We start from the raw sequence: 16,110 nt of genomic DNA on the forward strand, positions 1-16,110 counted from the left end.
AAAGGGATACGGTGCAAAGACTACAAAAATAATTTGAGGAGAATATGGGACACTATTAAGGGTCCAACTATCTGGCTGATCGGCATAACAGAAGGAAATCAAGATGTTGAACAGCTGTTTTTAGAAATAATGATGGAAAACTTCCCTAACCTGGTGAAGGAAATGGACATACAACCCCAGGAAGCTCAGAGAATTCCTCAAATCAGGGATCCAAAGAGGCCCACACCAAGACCCATCATAATTAAAATGCCAAAGTTTAAATACAGAGAAAGAATATTAAAAGCAGCAAGAGAAAAACTGATAGTTACTTATAAGGGAACACCCCTAAGACTGGCAGCTGATTTCTCAAAAGAAACTATGCAGGACAGAGGACTTGGCACAAAATATTTGACAGATGAAGACCCAGGATCTACAACCAAGGATACTTTATCCAGTCTAAGGCCATGCCACCTTGAGCAAGCCTGATCCTGGCTGATGTCAGAAGTTAAGCAGGGTCGGGCCTAGTTAACACTTGGATGGAAGACCACCTAGGAAGACCAGGTGCTGTAGGTGTAAAAAACAAAAATAAGGGATTGTAAACTGACAAGGTTCTTGCAATCTGTGAGGTCAACCAAGGGTTGCACCCCCACCCCAAAAAAGGATATTTTATCCAGCAAAGCACCATCAAGCCAGTATTACAGGAAATGTTGGAGAGACTCCTTTAAGAAGAAAAAATACAAAAGACTCACTTCAGATTAAAAGACACACACAGACTAAAAGGAAGGGGATGGAAAAAGATATTGCCTTAATGGACCTAGAGGTATTTAAGTCAGACAGAGAAGTATAAATACTACATGATTTCACTTATATGTGGAATCTAAGGAACAAAAAGAACAAACTAATGAAAAACAGACGCATAAATATAGTGGACAATTTGGTGATGGACAGAGGGGAGGGCGGACTGGGGGTCTGGGAGAATGGGATGAAGGGTTACAAGTACAAATTAGTAGCTGGTGGACAGTCACGGGGATGGGGAGCACAGTAGAGGGAATGCAGTTAGCATTAATACGTTGGCTGGGTGGAGGGTCATGGGAGGGAGAGAGCAATTGGAGGGATCGTTTTATGAACTATATAGATGTCTAACCAATGTACTGTATACTTGAAACTAATGAAAACAAATACATTTTACAAAGTTTCAGGAAAACTTTTTAGAAATATTTAGAAAATATGTTCTTCTTGTACTAAATGTTCAATATTGTGTTTAGAAATAGTCCCAGGAGAACCATTTATTTCCAAGGAAAATCTCTATAGGTGGTCCCATTCTAGTGTATCAGCTAGTTTGGCTTGCCCCAAACTGATCAGGTTCTATAGATGTTTTATCTTGTGTGGCTAACAGAGGAGACAGATTTTAAATGTTCATTTTTTATGTTTTTTTAAAGAAGCGAGAGAAACAAAAAACATGGGAGAGGTAAGTGTATTTGAACTGTATCCTAATTTCTAATGTGATGGCAGCATTAAAAGCCCTGCATTCCTTAGCACCCAAAGAATAATATGGGAGTAGAGGTACGGCCTTGTAGAGGAAGCACTGGAGTAAGTACTGTGACACCTGGATTATGTTTTTGCCCTGACTATATGATCTTGGGCAAGCTATTTCTCTGTCTTCTACAAGAAGTTGAGCTAGATCATTTTCCAGATCCTTTTAGCTCTGACTATCCAACAATTATGTGATTTACTCCAACTTTCTCCAATTGGTTTAAAAGTGAAGGTTTGAGAAAAAGTAAACTAATTGTGGCTGCTTTTTCTTCAGAGCTCAGTCTCAAAAGTTTCAGGAACTAGAAAAGACGTCCTGGTTCCCTCCTGAAAAGTTTCACGTGCCCAGGGCCTTGTTTTCCTTCTGATGCTTCCTTGACACCTATAACTAGCCCTGCTTCTTACATCACCAAATGCTATCTGGAGTGAGCACTGAAAGTACATATGCTGGTCAGTGGCTCTCAGGATAGCTGAGTCCAGGTTCATCTCCTCTGCTTGCAGCAGCAGACTTTACATGGAGCCCTGCTCAAGCCTTCTGTCTTGTCTGACCCAACAGATAATCATTTTCCTAGCAGGTGCCTTCAGCTCTATGGGTGCTCCCCTCTCAACTCCTCTATGTTGTCTTGAGAAGCTGCTGTGGGCTTGCTAAAAGATATTTACTTAACCTATTTACCAGAAATAGTCTTTTCTAAGACACTTCTGGGGGTTGCCTCACATCAGTCATAACCTGATTTTTCAGTTGCAATTTACTTGGTAATGGTGAAGGTGACATTTGGAGATCCAGAAATTATAAACCTTCCTACTTAAAGTGGGTGGGGAAACTGCTTAGTACATGGGTAATGATGGCCTATAGTAGAGGTAAACATTTGGACAAAATGGGAAGACTTTAGAAATTAATGCGCTATTAACTTTGCTTCTATAAGTGTGGCTGACTGAAAACAAAAGTGCAGCTGGAGTTCAAAATGAAGTTGAATTCAGTTAAAATTCAGAAAACTGAGAAAATGCAAATCAAGACAACCTCAGCCAAGTAATTCCACTTCTAGGAATCTATCTTATAGAAATAATTAGAAATAAGTTAAAAGATTTATGTGCCAGTATGTTCGTTTGGAGTTCTACAGAGACAATGGAAATAAATGCCCAATAATAGTAGAAAGCAATCATTTAAAAAAATAAGTAGTAGATATTAGATGTAGCTATTAAAAACTAAGTTTTCAAGAATGTTTATTAAAATCGCATGTGAACATTTAAATTATACTATGTGAATTAAAACACAAAAGCCCTTGTTTTCTAAAATAATATGTATATGTCTATATATTAGTAAATATGTACACATGGAAATTACAGCAAAATATTAACAGCGGTTATATGTTGATAGTATAATTAGGATATTGTAATATCTTCCTCATATTTTTCTGTTTTTCCTCCAATTTCCTGCAATAGTATATATCAACTTTATAATCAGAAAAAACTTTAAATGTCATTTATAGAAAATCCTATACACTCAAAAAGCCAGTACATTTTCTGTTTACAGTTAATTCTCGGAGCCTGAAAAAGAGATAAATCACAACATTATTCTTTTCTGAGTACAGATGCCGAGTTTAGATAACTAAACCATCATATTGAGGACACATGTGTAGTAAACTTGCTAGTAACTTAAGCCCATGATTGGGCTCAGGAAAGTCCTTACAAGTTCAAGCAAAAAAGAAAGCAAAACAAACTGTGGTTAGCAAATAAATCCACCAGGTGCCACTGTTGCTTCACAGAAAGGAGAGGAATACCTAGCATAAATTTGTTTTTTATTTAGATACACGCTTTCGCCCACTCTTGTATAATAATAAAGTCTTCTCAGAGGCATAACAATTATTTCAATAATTTTATGTTCATATCCCAAAAGGTCAATTGGAAGAGATATGAAAGTACCATTCCCATCAATTCCTAAATATGAGATTAAGAGAACATTGGATCAAGAAATAGATTCAAGTCATAAAGGCTGACTATGTTTTGAAATACCCTACAAATAGTAGAATTTTACCTGTGTACCACTGTTTCTGTGATAAAGGGCATTCTTCATTCCAACTCTGAATGGCAGGGATGCAGGTCTCCACCCTGGCTCTGCTACTTTCAACTGTAAGGTTTGGGCAGTTATTTGACTTCTCTATCCATAAAACAGAAATGCCAACCTTATACAGTTGCTTTAAAGATTGAATAATATCATGTATACAAATAGAGTCAGACAACTTATTACCCCTCTCTGCAGGGGTAAGAAGCTCCCAGCTTCCCAGGCTATTGAGACCACATCTAAATAAGACAGGGAATCTCCGCCCTAGTGCCAAAAAGGGTGCTAGACCAGGTGTCTCAGGACATGGGTTTTCCTCTAATTCAGTCTGTCATCTATGAAGAGTGGACCGGGACAAGTTCCTTTATCCAATGGGCCTTCAGGTTTCTCATCTTTGAGATAGGGGTTTGAGACAAATGATTCTCAGTTCCCCTCCAGCCAAGAATCCTATGGTTTTATAAAAGCTTTACCACAGAAGGTATCATTCTATTTTTGAATAATGTGCTTTTCTGATGCAACATTCTGCAGGTATTAATTTTGGGGGACAGAGGGATGTCATGGCACATATGGGTGCCATTGCTGATCATTCAGCATTTATTAAGTTCCTGCCATGTACCAAACATGGTGCTAGACTCTGGTGATATGAAAATGAAGATATTATCTCTTCCTTCAAAGAGTTTTCAGTCAAATGGAGCAACAGATACAGATTACAATGCAACAGAGTGAGGGTATGGACCGAGGTATATCTAAGGAGCTGTGGCAACACATGAGGAGGTAGACACTTGATGTTCAGTATGCTGTTGATCAGTCAACTTCATGGAATTCAGAAGAACTCTGAGGGACTTTTCTGATTTGCCAAGATCTGTTTCCAGGACGAAGAATTTTCTGGGTCATCCTTCTGTGGTTATATTGACTTTTGCCTCAGGGAAACCTAGATAAGGTTTTTCACTGACCCTTTTCTCTTCTCTACAAAATACTATGCTCAGCTTTTCCAAACTGTTCTCAACTGGGTCAGCAGCTCAAAACCCCTGCTGCCTCTGTGCTCTTGCCAATATTGATCTGAGCCTCCCAAACCAGGCTATTATGGGGCTGAAGAAGAAATGGAAGAGCAAATGTCAGCCTCTGCCACCTGGCAATTTCAAAGGCTACCCAATCCCCATCTGCTTACCAGACTCTCCGTAGTAAGTTCTGGCAAATCCTGAATGGTACAGCAAGGGTAATCCAGGACCGAGATGCTGCAAGATGCAGAGATAAGAACAGGCTTTAGGTAAATGGCAATGGCAGGAAACAGCTGTATCTGAAAGGGCAGGAGTTGTTTCTCTCCAGCAGGCCCCATCTACTTCCCAAATTGCTTAGTGACCTCAAACGAAGCTGAGGGCTCTGGTGCCAGGCAACTCCAGCTCCAGTCTCCTCTCCTCGCAGTCGTGAGAGGAACCAAGAGTTCTTTCAGGCTGGCCCACCATCTGGCAGATGCAAAAGAGAGCCTGGGATAGCCACTTTTCTCCTCCCTTCTTTGAAGGAATATGTAAACTTGTGCGCATTTGGGTTTCTGTATTTAAGTGTATGCTGCGTATATGTGTGAATAGAATTGTGGTCCCAGAGATGTTGCCCAAACTTATCCTACTTGTAGATGTGAGGATGAAACAAAAACCTCTCCTGTGTCTCTTGCCAGATGTTCTGAAAGCCAAGAGCTCTGGGGAATGATCATAGAAGCCACTCCTTAAAGCAGTTTGAGACAGAGGCAGCTTCCTGCAGCAGGGCCAATACAGTAGCTCAAGAATGGTAATAGCATCTGTCCCCAAAAATGACAGTGGGGGGCTGTGAGGGAGTTGGAGGCTCTGCAATGAGCCCAGGGAAGCAGGGGCAATAAGGCACCACGTGATGACAGAAACATAGCCACTCAAAATGACAGTTGTCTTTCTTCCCTCATCTCCCTTCTTCATTGGTACAGTGCAGAATTGAGACTAGCTACTCTCTAATGCTCCTTCTGGTTCCTACATTCCATAAGGTTTTAAACACCAGTCTTTCTGAACTAGTGGAGTCGGACATAAAAGATGTTGGTAAAGGAGGGGCTACAAGAGTATGGGGTTCCCTGAACCTGTCTGCATTTCAAGAATCAAAACGTCTATCCAAGCAAAAGGCGATAATTTGACTAGAAGTGTTTTACTTTTGTCCAAGAAACCCACAAAGATAACCCAGGGAACAAGAGGAGGAGAGGAGAGGGCAGTGGATTTACTTGCAAAGTTGCTCTCCCAGGGTTGCCGGTTCTGCTATGCCATTAGGATGAACTTTCTTGGCTGGCTTATCCACTTACCTACCCATCTCCCACTGACAAAGCCCTATGGCAAAGTAGGTGCTGGTGACCAGAAAATGGGGGCAGGAAATCAAAGATGGATTTGTTCCAATCTCAGTGAACTGAATTCTGGCCTCAGGGGGAATAAAATAAAGTTATAAGCTTCTAGACTATCTAGATTGTAAGAACCATGAGGAAACTGAACAATAAAGAGCTGTGGGCACCCCAAGTTCTTAGGGATCAGGCACCAGTAAAGTCTATAGGCGGTGCCCAGGAGGACCATCTTACTCAGGCCAGCCTTGGCAAATTGTGTAGGCTGGCACCATCACTCTTCCAACTCCAAATCAAATGTGATGGACACCTACTGAATTGTTTGACCCTCTCCTTCCAGGCCCATCAGTGCAGAGGTGGGGCATTTAGTTCCTGACCCCCAACTCCCCCAGCCACAGTTGATTGATCCAGGGGTAAACCTCTAACCCTGGGAATGTGGAACAAGGATCGAGAACCAGTTCAATCTTTGAGGTGGCATTGGTGGGACATGTTTAGCTCATGTGGGAATATTTTACCAAGTGGCCTAGGAAGCAGACAATACTATTTGTCAGTGAGACAGGAAACTGGAGTGGAGGTACAGAGGCTTGGTGTCCATAGACAGAAGTGGAGGGCTTCCTGGTCTCCCTACACTATAGATTGACCCTGAGGACCAGAGCTGTATTCCTGTCCTAGGTTCCACGAGATGATATGTCCCCCATCTCCTTATAACAAGTTCCCCATTCTGCATGAGCCAGGTCCAGCTGGTTTCAGTTACTTATAACTTAGAGGGCTGTCTGACACACACGGGTGCCTTCATGAGACTGTGACCCTTACCCAGCCCAACCCACACTTTCATTTTCCCCGGTGACCCAACTAGTATGTCTCAGTGCTGTTTTTAAGGGGGCCAGTACACTTGTCTCTCTGTAGTAAGGGAAAAGTATTTAAAGCACTCTCATATATGTTTATCTTAACTAATGCATTTAAAGCTCTATGTTATAGTCAGAGGAGGCATTATTCTTATTTTAAAGATGAAAATACTGTGGCTCAGAGAAACAAAGTTTCTTATTTGAGATTACATAACTAGCAAATGGCAGATCCAGGTCAGAAATCCAGGTCTCACGATTTCAGTTTCAATGTGTGTGTGTGTGTGTGTGTGTGTGTAAAACCACATATCAGTAAGCTCCTCTCCTTGGTGGAATTTCAGGCAGTACTGACAGAATGATGAGGCAACATCTCCTAGCCCCTCTCGAGTCACTCCAAGTATTAGATCAGTCTTCTTATTCTACTTCAGAAACTTTGCCTCTCTTAAAGTACTTCTGGTACACTCTACTGATAAACATGCTTCTAGTTCACATGGAAGTAGCAAACTAAGGAACAAGAATCTACTGTGTGACACCTCCCCCGCCACACACGTCCCCATTTCTCTGGAGGAGAGGAAAGCAATTTGTATTCACAGAAATTGTGATCAGAAAGCAATATGGGTTTTGATCCTGCCTTTGCTACTTACTTAAGGGGTCTCACTAGCAAGTTAACCTTGAGCAAGTGAATTAATACCTCTGAGTTTCTAATTAGTGAGGTGAAAAATAAAACTTGTGGTAATACCTCTTAGACTTGCTGAGGATATTAAATAATGGATGTGAAAATATTGTAATTTTTAAAACTACAAATTTACCTATCTAAGTAAGGGTCTATTATTTACTTTCAGTTACAAATCCTGTATAACACTTAACAGTTCACAAAGTAGTGTAACTCATCCAACTTATGATTTATACTAAGATCAGGGTTAGCCTGACAAGCAGGCTGCTTCACAAGAAACATTTTTAGGACCCTCTGCCACAGAGCTGAAATTACATTGTTGTAGTTTCATTACTTTGAGTCATGATATTTTTTGGCTTTCAAAACTTTTAAAATGCAAATGTCTTTGTGAAGAGGCCAAACCATATGCCCCATCAGCTAACACTTCACGGAAATTAAATTTAACAGCGACGGCTTTAAGATAGAAGGGATAAAGGATACCAGAACTGAAAGGCTCAGAGACAATGTAATTTTCCCAACCATCCCAAATTAGCCCTTTGAAATAGACCTGTCCAGAGCCATACCTGTTTTTAGCAGTGATGTAGGACAAGATATTTTGATTGAAGAACTTCAGGATCAATGGAATGCAGTTGGCAAATACCAAATGTTGTGATACATATTCAAACTGAATTAAAAGATCAAAGAGGAGGAAAGGGCTGCTTATTTGGGGGAGAATAGAAAGTATGTATGAAAAAAAAGAGGCAAATATAAATCTAATATCTACTCCTAAGAGTATCCACTGTCCACTTGTGTTATCAGTCTTCCTGTCTGGGTAGTGGAGAGAATCATCTTCAGCCAGCAAACTCCTGACCAAAAGCACAAACCATAAACAAGTCATAAAGAAAGTCCCACTCTAGATTAATGGAAAGAATTGCTGTGAGATTTGCTCCTAAGCTCAACAGGAAAGGAAGGCTCCTCAGTTTGCTGTCTTCCGTACCAAACCTCTGGCTCACAGTGCTTCAACTGTGATTGATGCAGCAAAAGGACAGGTGCAACTTAGTCCTGGCAACCACTGGCATCACTCAGGATGGAGACAACACACAGTAATGAAATGAACCACTGGAATGTGGGCTCCAGTGCAAGTCTGTATGGGTCATTGTATTATCCTCTGTACTTAGAATATCAGTATTTTAATGAATGAATTGACAAGAGCCCTTGGGTTAACAGATACTGCACTTAGAATAAGCCCAGGATCTCTTTTATGAGCTAAACACAGGAGCTCCATTTTGCTCTCTTGAATCTGGATGGGGTTTGTGTCCAGGAAGACCTAGTGGAGGCAGTGTCATGGAGTTGTGCCACCTGGATTTTGCCCATGATACATCGAGGAGCATCAGATACTGTTTGTCTCTAGATCCAGAACCTAGACTGCTGGGACAATGCAGAAACTGGGTTGAAAAAGCAGAAAATTATGGTGTTTTAAATCCCTACTTCTTCCTGATTACCAAGAAGTAGCCATGGCAGCAAGCTAAGCTGCCCTCTGCCCTCTGCCCCTGGATGTGTGGTTATAGGTAGGGAGTTAGCCTGTGCTGCCCATGTTTTAGTTCCGCTCAAATACTTTCTTCCTGGCAGCTGACCCAGGGTATTTTCCAAAGCCTGAGATGGAGGAGCCAATATATACCCACTACCAAGCGATGGGAAACTTTTTTCAGTTTGAGATGTGTCTGTAGCCTTCTCAGGATTCACTGACACTGATACACTAGCAAGGCCCATCAAGCCACCCATCTGTCTGGCTGTTGAGCCACATACTGCCCACCAAGAGAAGCAGACAGAAACACACATCCACTGTTCTCTGTTCTTTCTACTAAGAACACTTATCTCCCACCCACCCCAACTCCTCTCAGCCCTGCTGCTGCTCAGCAAACATTGGCAGAAGTGTGAACACCCAGGACACCCTAATACACCCAAAGATGTCTCTGAATGTATTAGAGTGGAGAAATACCCTGGGCGTATAGTCAGTGGACGCAGACCCTGCATGGCCTCCCTGTGCTCTGAGGACCTTCTCTTCCACCAGCAAGCTGTGTTCTGACTTCTTAGGAGGAAAATAGACGCAGACTCTGCAGGAATGAGAAGCCTCCTCTCCTCCCCACAGTCTTGCCACAGAGACCATCCATTCACTGCTCCCATCTTCCTCTATACCTTGGCGATTCCACAGGACCAAGTCTAAGCTCCTTGGCATGGCAAACGATGCCTCCATGGGGAAGCAGGTTAACCTTTCTTAGCTTTGGTTTCCTCGTCTATAAAACAGGGACTAAATAAGGCCTTCCTCGTAGGGTTGAAAGAATTAAATGAGATCTCACACAAGCTTAACAGAGTGCCAGGCACGTTATAGATGTCCCGCAACTATGTGCTATCATATGCAGTATGTATGATCTGTCCTCTGTTGTCCCTCCAGGCTCCTGTATTGCCAGGCCTCCTCATCTTCCCCAATACCCGGCAACATTTAATCAATTTCCTAAGGTACTCAGCTCTCTCTCCTCCGAACTTCCACGAATTAGCTTTTCTGCTTGAAATGCTTCCTGTCCTCCTTCCCTGACAGCTCCCATATTGCAGCTGATATCTCTTTCTTTAGGACTCAGGTTAAAAGTCACTTTTTCTCCACCTCGGGTTGGATTAGGTGTTTCCACAGCAGCCAGTGCATACCTGTATCATAGTACTTACCACTCTGTAATTGACTATTTACGTATCTGTATCCTTCGCAAGCCCTTAAGGGCTAGAACTCTGTTTTATTCAGAATTATATCTCAAATGTTAGAAAAGGGCTTCCCAGATCAAAAACTATGCTCAATATACCTGTCTCCCCCCACCCTGCCCTTTTTGGTAAAATGCTGGAATCCTGTCTTCTATTGCTTCAAAGCTGGCTGGGCATATTCCCAAGAAGCAAGAGATTCCTATCCATGACCCTCACATAATGTTCAGAGGACACAGACATCTGCACCTTCTAGGACAGTTCCCCACATCCCACTCCACACCCCTACCCCGAGCTTGTGCAGGCATCTGGATTCCCCCTGTGAGACAAAGAAAAGGCGTTGAGATGCTCAGCTTCACAACAAGGGCCCCTGCATCCCTTCTCCAGGAGACAGGGCCTGGAAAGCACCTGAGACCTGTGGCGCAGCACTCCTAGCTGCTCACCTGGTAGACGTGGTTCAGTTTGAAGTGTTTGAGGAGCAGCAGGAGCAGGGCAGAGATACTTTTGACAATGATCTCCTTGTGCCTGTTCACATCGATGCCCAGCTTCATGCTCTGGAGAACAGTGACGCTATAATGGGGACAAGAGGAGTCAGTGCAGGGGGTGGCTGGAGAGAGGTCTACATAGACCCAGGTATTTGGTACAGATACAATATACACAAGAGAGCCAAAACTTGGGAAACCTGAACTTCTGTGCTAGGGAAACCCCCAGAGTTCCCACTTATGAGCCTGTCTGGAGAAAAGCTCCTCTAGCCTTTTTGTTTCTCTCTCTCCTTCGGTAATCTCAGAACTTGATAATGTCCACCCACACGCCTGTGCAACGAGTCACTGGCACTGAAGTTACCCTCCAGACCCTCAATGCTGAGCCAAAAAAAAGTACAGTAGAGAGCAAGGCAGTGGAGAAGGGCTACTGGGGGATGGGGGCTGTTCTTTTGAGACAATTCCTGTAAGTGTTAACAAGGTGAGGTGGGGACCAGACACCCCGAAGAAGAGATGGCTAGTATTCAGCAGCTGCCCCAGTTGAAGCACTCACGGCATCTCCTCAGGCAGGACATCTGCCAGGATATTGATAGAGTCTGTCTTAGCCTTGGAGGTGGGGGCTGCAGCCAGCAGAATCTTAAGCAGAGCAATCTGGAAAGTAGAAAATGAGGAAATCCATTCCTGTCCATCCCATTCAACAAGGCTGTTCTTCGGCACCTCAACAGCCCTATGAGAAGTGTTTTAAAGCCTTCCTTTAAGTTCTTCCCTCAATGACTGGATCTCCCCAGCCTCCAGAAGTGCAAACAGGCACCCAGTCCTGAGAGGCCTGTCTGTGCGGTTAAGAAGCCCGAGGGGAGTTTATTGGCTGCTCGGCTTCAACACTGTTCTTTCCAAAGAGGAAAAGGAGAAGCAGAGTGTGAGGGGCAATGCCTGGAAGCAAGGTGGGAGGGACAGGCAAACCTTGCTTCTCCACTTTTTTCCTTTCTCTAACCCTGACCATCAGCATCCTCACCATTCTCAGATTGAAACTCTCTAGGACGTGACAGACTACGGAAGACCTCAGAAGGACTAGGGCCCCCAATGCATCCTGTGCAGACCCCATCTTAATCTCCACCCCTCCAGAAGGACTTGGGAGAAACACAAAGTCCTCCTTCCTCTCGCAGGAGCCCCAAGGAAAGCTCAGAATTCTGTTAGAGAATGCGTTGCTGGAAGGGTGAAGATTCAGGAAACAAGCTCAAATGATGGACAGCTCAACTTGAAATGGCTCTCAGCTATCTGTCCCTTGCAGCACAGAAGGGCAGCTCGGGGCCTGCTATTTCCTTACCATGTACTGGGGGAGGCTGTACAGCATGCCCTGGTAGAGGATTTCACATGGCGTCTCTGGTACCACCTCTTCCCCCTGTGGCAAGAAACACATAGTTTGCCCAGGACATTTTCCAGTTGACCAAAGGGTACATTTTCTTGGTTGTGAAAGGTGGCATGAAAAGAACAGTGAGCTGGGAGTCAGATCTAGGTTCCTGTCTTAGCTGTGTTAATGACCCGTCATACGACCTTGGGCAAGTTACTTCCCTCTCTGTGTCCTAGTTTCCTCTTTTACAGGATTAGCAGGCTGGTCTGGAGGACCTCTGAGGGCTCTTCCAGCCCTAGCAATCTATAATTCTGGTTGTCACATTATCTGGAGTCAATCCAGAATTATTCTTTCCATGTCACTTGCTGGATCAGGAGTCAGAACTCCCACCTAGGAGATGGCTCAGCCCACTTTTGCCGGATATGCACGGGCTTAACTCAGGCTGCGGGTATGCCTGGGACACTGGAACAGACACCCCACACAGAGGCACTGCCCATGGTGTCCATCCGAGGGTCATGGAATGCTCTGAAGCCAGAAAGGAGAAGTAGGTGACTCGATAGAGAGGGTTAATGTGGGAGCTGGGTAGCCTATGGCCTGGAGAGGCAGGAAGGCGTATTAACTGGGAAGCTCTGAGGTGGAAACTATTTTCCTTCCTTCTCTATTGGCCCCTACAACACCCCTTTCTCCTTTCTGACCAGCCCTTCATGCGCAACTCTCTTTGTCCTTTTGATGACCCCCTCTTCTAAGCTTTTTATCAGAGTAGGAAGACTGGGAACCTCTGGTGCTCAAGAGGCAACTCAGGCCACTGTCATCTTTGGCCAATGCAGTTGTTCCTCACCCAAGGTCCCTCTATTACAGGGCATGGGTCACTGCCAAGAGACTTTGAGGCAGGGAGAAGTAAGCAGGCCCCTTCTATCCCACACAACTCAGCTGCTGCTTAAATAAGCACAGGTCTTAAATGCACATTCAGTAAAGCCTGGCAATCCTGCCTTCTTGACCTCCTGCTCTCCACAAGGCTTATTTCATACCTTCTCCCCTCTCCTCACATCAATCACCTCGCCCCACAGCCTCTTAACAGTTGCTAACCCTGCCTCATACTTTATGGAGAAAACAGAAACGAACAGAAACAATCCTCTTCTCAATGCCAAACCTACCAGAACAGTCCCTACTTTCCTTCCTGACACAAATGATGAACCACCTATCGAAGGCCAACCTCCACTTGTGCTCTGTCCAATGCAATAGTTCTGTAATTATCCCCTCTCTCTTGGACCATCTCTTTTAGGACACAAACATACTCTGTATCTCCTCGCTATAAAACATTTTCTCCTGACCCCATGTGCTCCTTCAGCTACCCTCCCATTTTTATCCTCTTCACAACAAAACTTCTGTTTTGTCTAGTTGACTGTCTACTTCCTTTCTTGACATTCCTTTTCAACACACCAAGTAGGCCGCTAGCCCTACCACTTTACTTGAGGTTGTTCTTTCCAAGATCACCAGTTTTTTTCATGTTGCTGAATCCAATGGGCACCTCGTCTTTATCATGCCCCACTTACAGCAGTGTTAGACACAGCTGATCACTCCCTTCTTTTTGATAGTCTTTCTTTTCTTAGCTTTCAGAGTATCATAATATCTAGGATTCCTCCCACCTCCTGGAGTGATTTTTGTACTCTTCTTTGTTGGCTCCTTTCTAGACTCATCCCACCCTGGATGCATTGGTGTGCCCCAGGGCTTTGTCCTGGGTTCCACCCTCTATTCTGTCTCTACTCCCTCCCAGGGTTGTCTCAGCCAGCTCTATGGCTTTTAACACTGTCCATAAGCCAACAACTCCCAAATTGATTTCTCTAGACCAGTCCTCTCTCTAAAACTCTAGATCCATATATCTAACTGCTTGGCTGCTCTGCATGGGTGTCTGATGGATATTTAAAACTTAGTACGACCGAAATAGAACTCTTGATAAAAAAGAACACCCATCTTGGCAAATGGCACTTATTCCTCTTTTTGCCTATCACATACAATTGAACTGCAACTCTTGTCAGCTATACCTCCAAAATATAATCCAAATTCATCCATTTCCCTAGGTCCACAGTTACTATCCCAGTCCAGGTCACCATCATCTCTCACCTTGACAATTTTAAGAGCTTCCTAACTGATCTCCCTGCTTCCACCACCCTTTTCCAGTCCAGTCTTTACACCGCAGTCAATGGTTTTTAAAAAGATAAATCAGACCATGTCACTGTCTTGTTTAAAATCTCCAAAGGCTTTCCTTTGTACTGTGAATCAACTTCAAGGTCCCCATTTTTGCTTACAGGTCCTGCATGAAGTCAGCCCAGGCCTCTTCTCCGACTCCATCTCCTATAAGCCCACCCCTTGACAACTGAGCTCTTGTGGGCCATTCTACATGAACAGCCTTCATTCACTACAGCTACCACTCTGAGCTTGCTCTCATTTTGCCTAGGCTGTACTCTCTGTTTGGAATGCTCTTTCCTGTTGTTCCTATGGCCACTCCTTCTTGTACTTCCTATTTTGGCTTAACTGTCAACTTCTCAGAGGTCTACCTACCCTGACTAATCAATTTAAAGTAGTGTACTACACATCTTTATCATGTCATTCTATTTAAATTTTCTTCATTATATCTCCCACTCTGATAGTCTTCTTGTTTCCTTATTCATTTATCTTTTTTCTCCAACTTTAATATGCCATGAAAGTAGGGACCTTGTCTCGCCTGACACACAGTAAGGGCCTGCACACATGGTCTGCAGACAGATTTCGTCCTGCCCTCTTCCTGTGGAGGATTCCCTTGACTCACCAAAGACATGGGACACTTCTCCAGCTCCTCCTCATTCTTGATTTGAACATCGGCGATGGAGATGTACTTGTGCTGGGGAAGATAAGACATCAACAAAGGGCTGAAGGCCTCAATCTCATGTGTACCAGCCTCTTGCTTGACTTCCTTAATTACAAGGAAACATCCTGTTTATGGGTCCAAGTAGGTCACGAACTCTTTGAAGGCAGGAGTCTTATTCAGCTTTGCATCATTAACTCTGAGCAAAGTGCTTTATATACAGTGTTTCTGTTTATTCCACATTTCCAATTTCCTGAAGAGTCGCAAATACCTAAGCATTTACGTTCAACAAAAGGGCAAGGGGAAGCCAAGAATAGGTCATTGCCCCTGGACCACTGCCCTGAGAGTTCTGCTGCATGGACATGTGCGTATGGAGTGATGATGATGGGGTAGGGGAGGATTCAAGGTATGTGCAGAGATGACTAGGCTTAGCCTTTGTGCTCAAACACACATGAGATGTAGAGCAGCCTGCTACTCAATCCTGGGCCTTTGGAAGTTAGTGGTCCTATGGGGAGAAAGAAATGAGAAGTAAGGAAGTGAGGAATGGGAAGAGAGAGAGGAGGGTGGGAGGAGGAAAAAGGAATGAGAGGAAGAAAGGAGAACTTTTTCATCTGTATGAATGTAGGAAACAGGTTAACTAAAGAGAGAACAGATTTTTGCCTCTTTGGCCAAAACGTCTTTGGGGAAATGTAGAACAATGTGTTTGGTTGAAGAGCCCCACACAGTACCGAGACCCTGGTGATCCAACTTGCCTTGATAGCTCCCTATCCTTGAAGAGCCCACCTTGCTCACCTGCTTTAGGGTCTTCACACTTTCATGGATGGGCCTGGGCAATCCAACCAAGGTATCTGTGTCCCTGTGAAATGCAAGACACATCAGATCATAAGCTTTGAAAGTATAGAGAACTACCGATACCCCCTGCAGTCACATGGACCATGCCACCTTCAGCATCTTTGCAAGTTTCCAGATCTCTCATCATTGCTAGCAGGACACACAAATAATGGTACACAGAAGTGTTCCTGAAAATTAGGTTTTTATATTGTCTTTTGGGGACTGGTTTTGTTTGGGAATAGTAGGTTCCTACTTAAAAGAGCACGTAGCCCAATGACGCTTTTGACGGTGAAACACCAGTAACAATGCTTTCTCAGATTTTGTAGAGGCCAGTGGGAAGAATTCATGAAGGTGGGGAGGTGGGGGAAGACTGGGTCTGTTCTGACCATATCTCTTCTTCACAGAATTCTGACTCATTAGAACAGGAAGGGTCCCTAGGGACCATCTGATCCAACACTCCTA

The 16,110-nt window shown here is 43.8% G+C and overlaps 1 protein-coding gene across 3 annotated transcripts in view; it reads right to left on the bottom strand.

Moving 5' to 3' along the window:
* The window catches only part of STRIP2 (striatin interacting protein 2), a 38,290-nt gene that overhangs the window by 6,660 nt on the left and 15,520 nt on the right, over nucleotides 1-16,110 (bottom strand). The window contains exons 12-19 of one of the 3 annotated variants that reach the window (XM_016148690.2): nucleotides 15,610-15,673; nucleotides 14,782-14,853; nucleotides 11,952-12,026; nucleotides 11,181-11,278; nucleotides 10,592-10,718; nucleotides 7,988-8,088; nucleotides 4,734-4,800; nucleotides 3,542-3,634 (exon numbers count right to left, since the gene is read on the bottom strand). In XM_016148690.2, coding sequence (XP_016004176.2) covers nucleotides 3,542-3,634; nucleotides 4,734-4,800; nucleotides 7,988-8,088; nucleotides 10,592-10,718; nucleotides 11,181-11,278; nucleotides 11,952-12,026; nucleotides 14,782-14,853; nucleotides 15,610-15,673 — 697 coding nt within the window. The other 2 variants (XM_036230927.1, XM_016148691.2) reach the window with 2 other exon arrangements.

This window comes from Rousettus aegyptiacus, unplaced genomic scaffold, assembly GCF_014176215.1.
Source record: "Rousettus aegyptiacus isolate mRouAeg1 unplaced genomic scaffold, mRouAeg1.p scaffold_m13_p_13, whole genome shotgun sequence".
NCBI classification, from domain to species: Eukaryota; Metazoa; Chordata; class Mammalia; order Chiroptera; family Pteropodidae; genus Rousettus; species Rousettus aegyptiacus.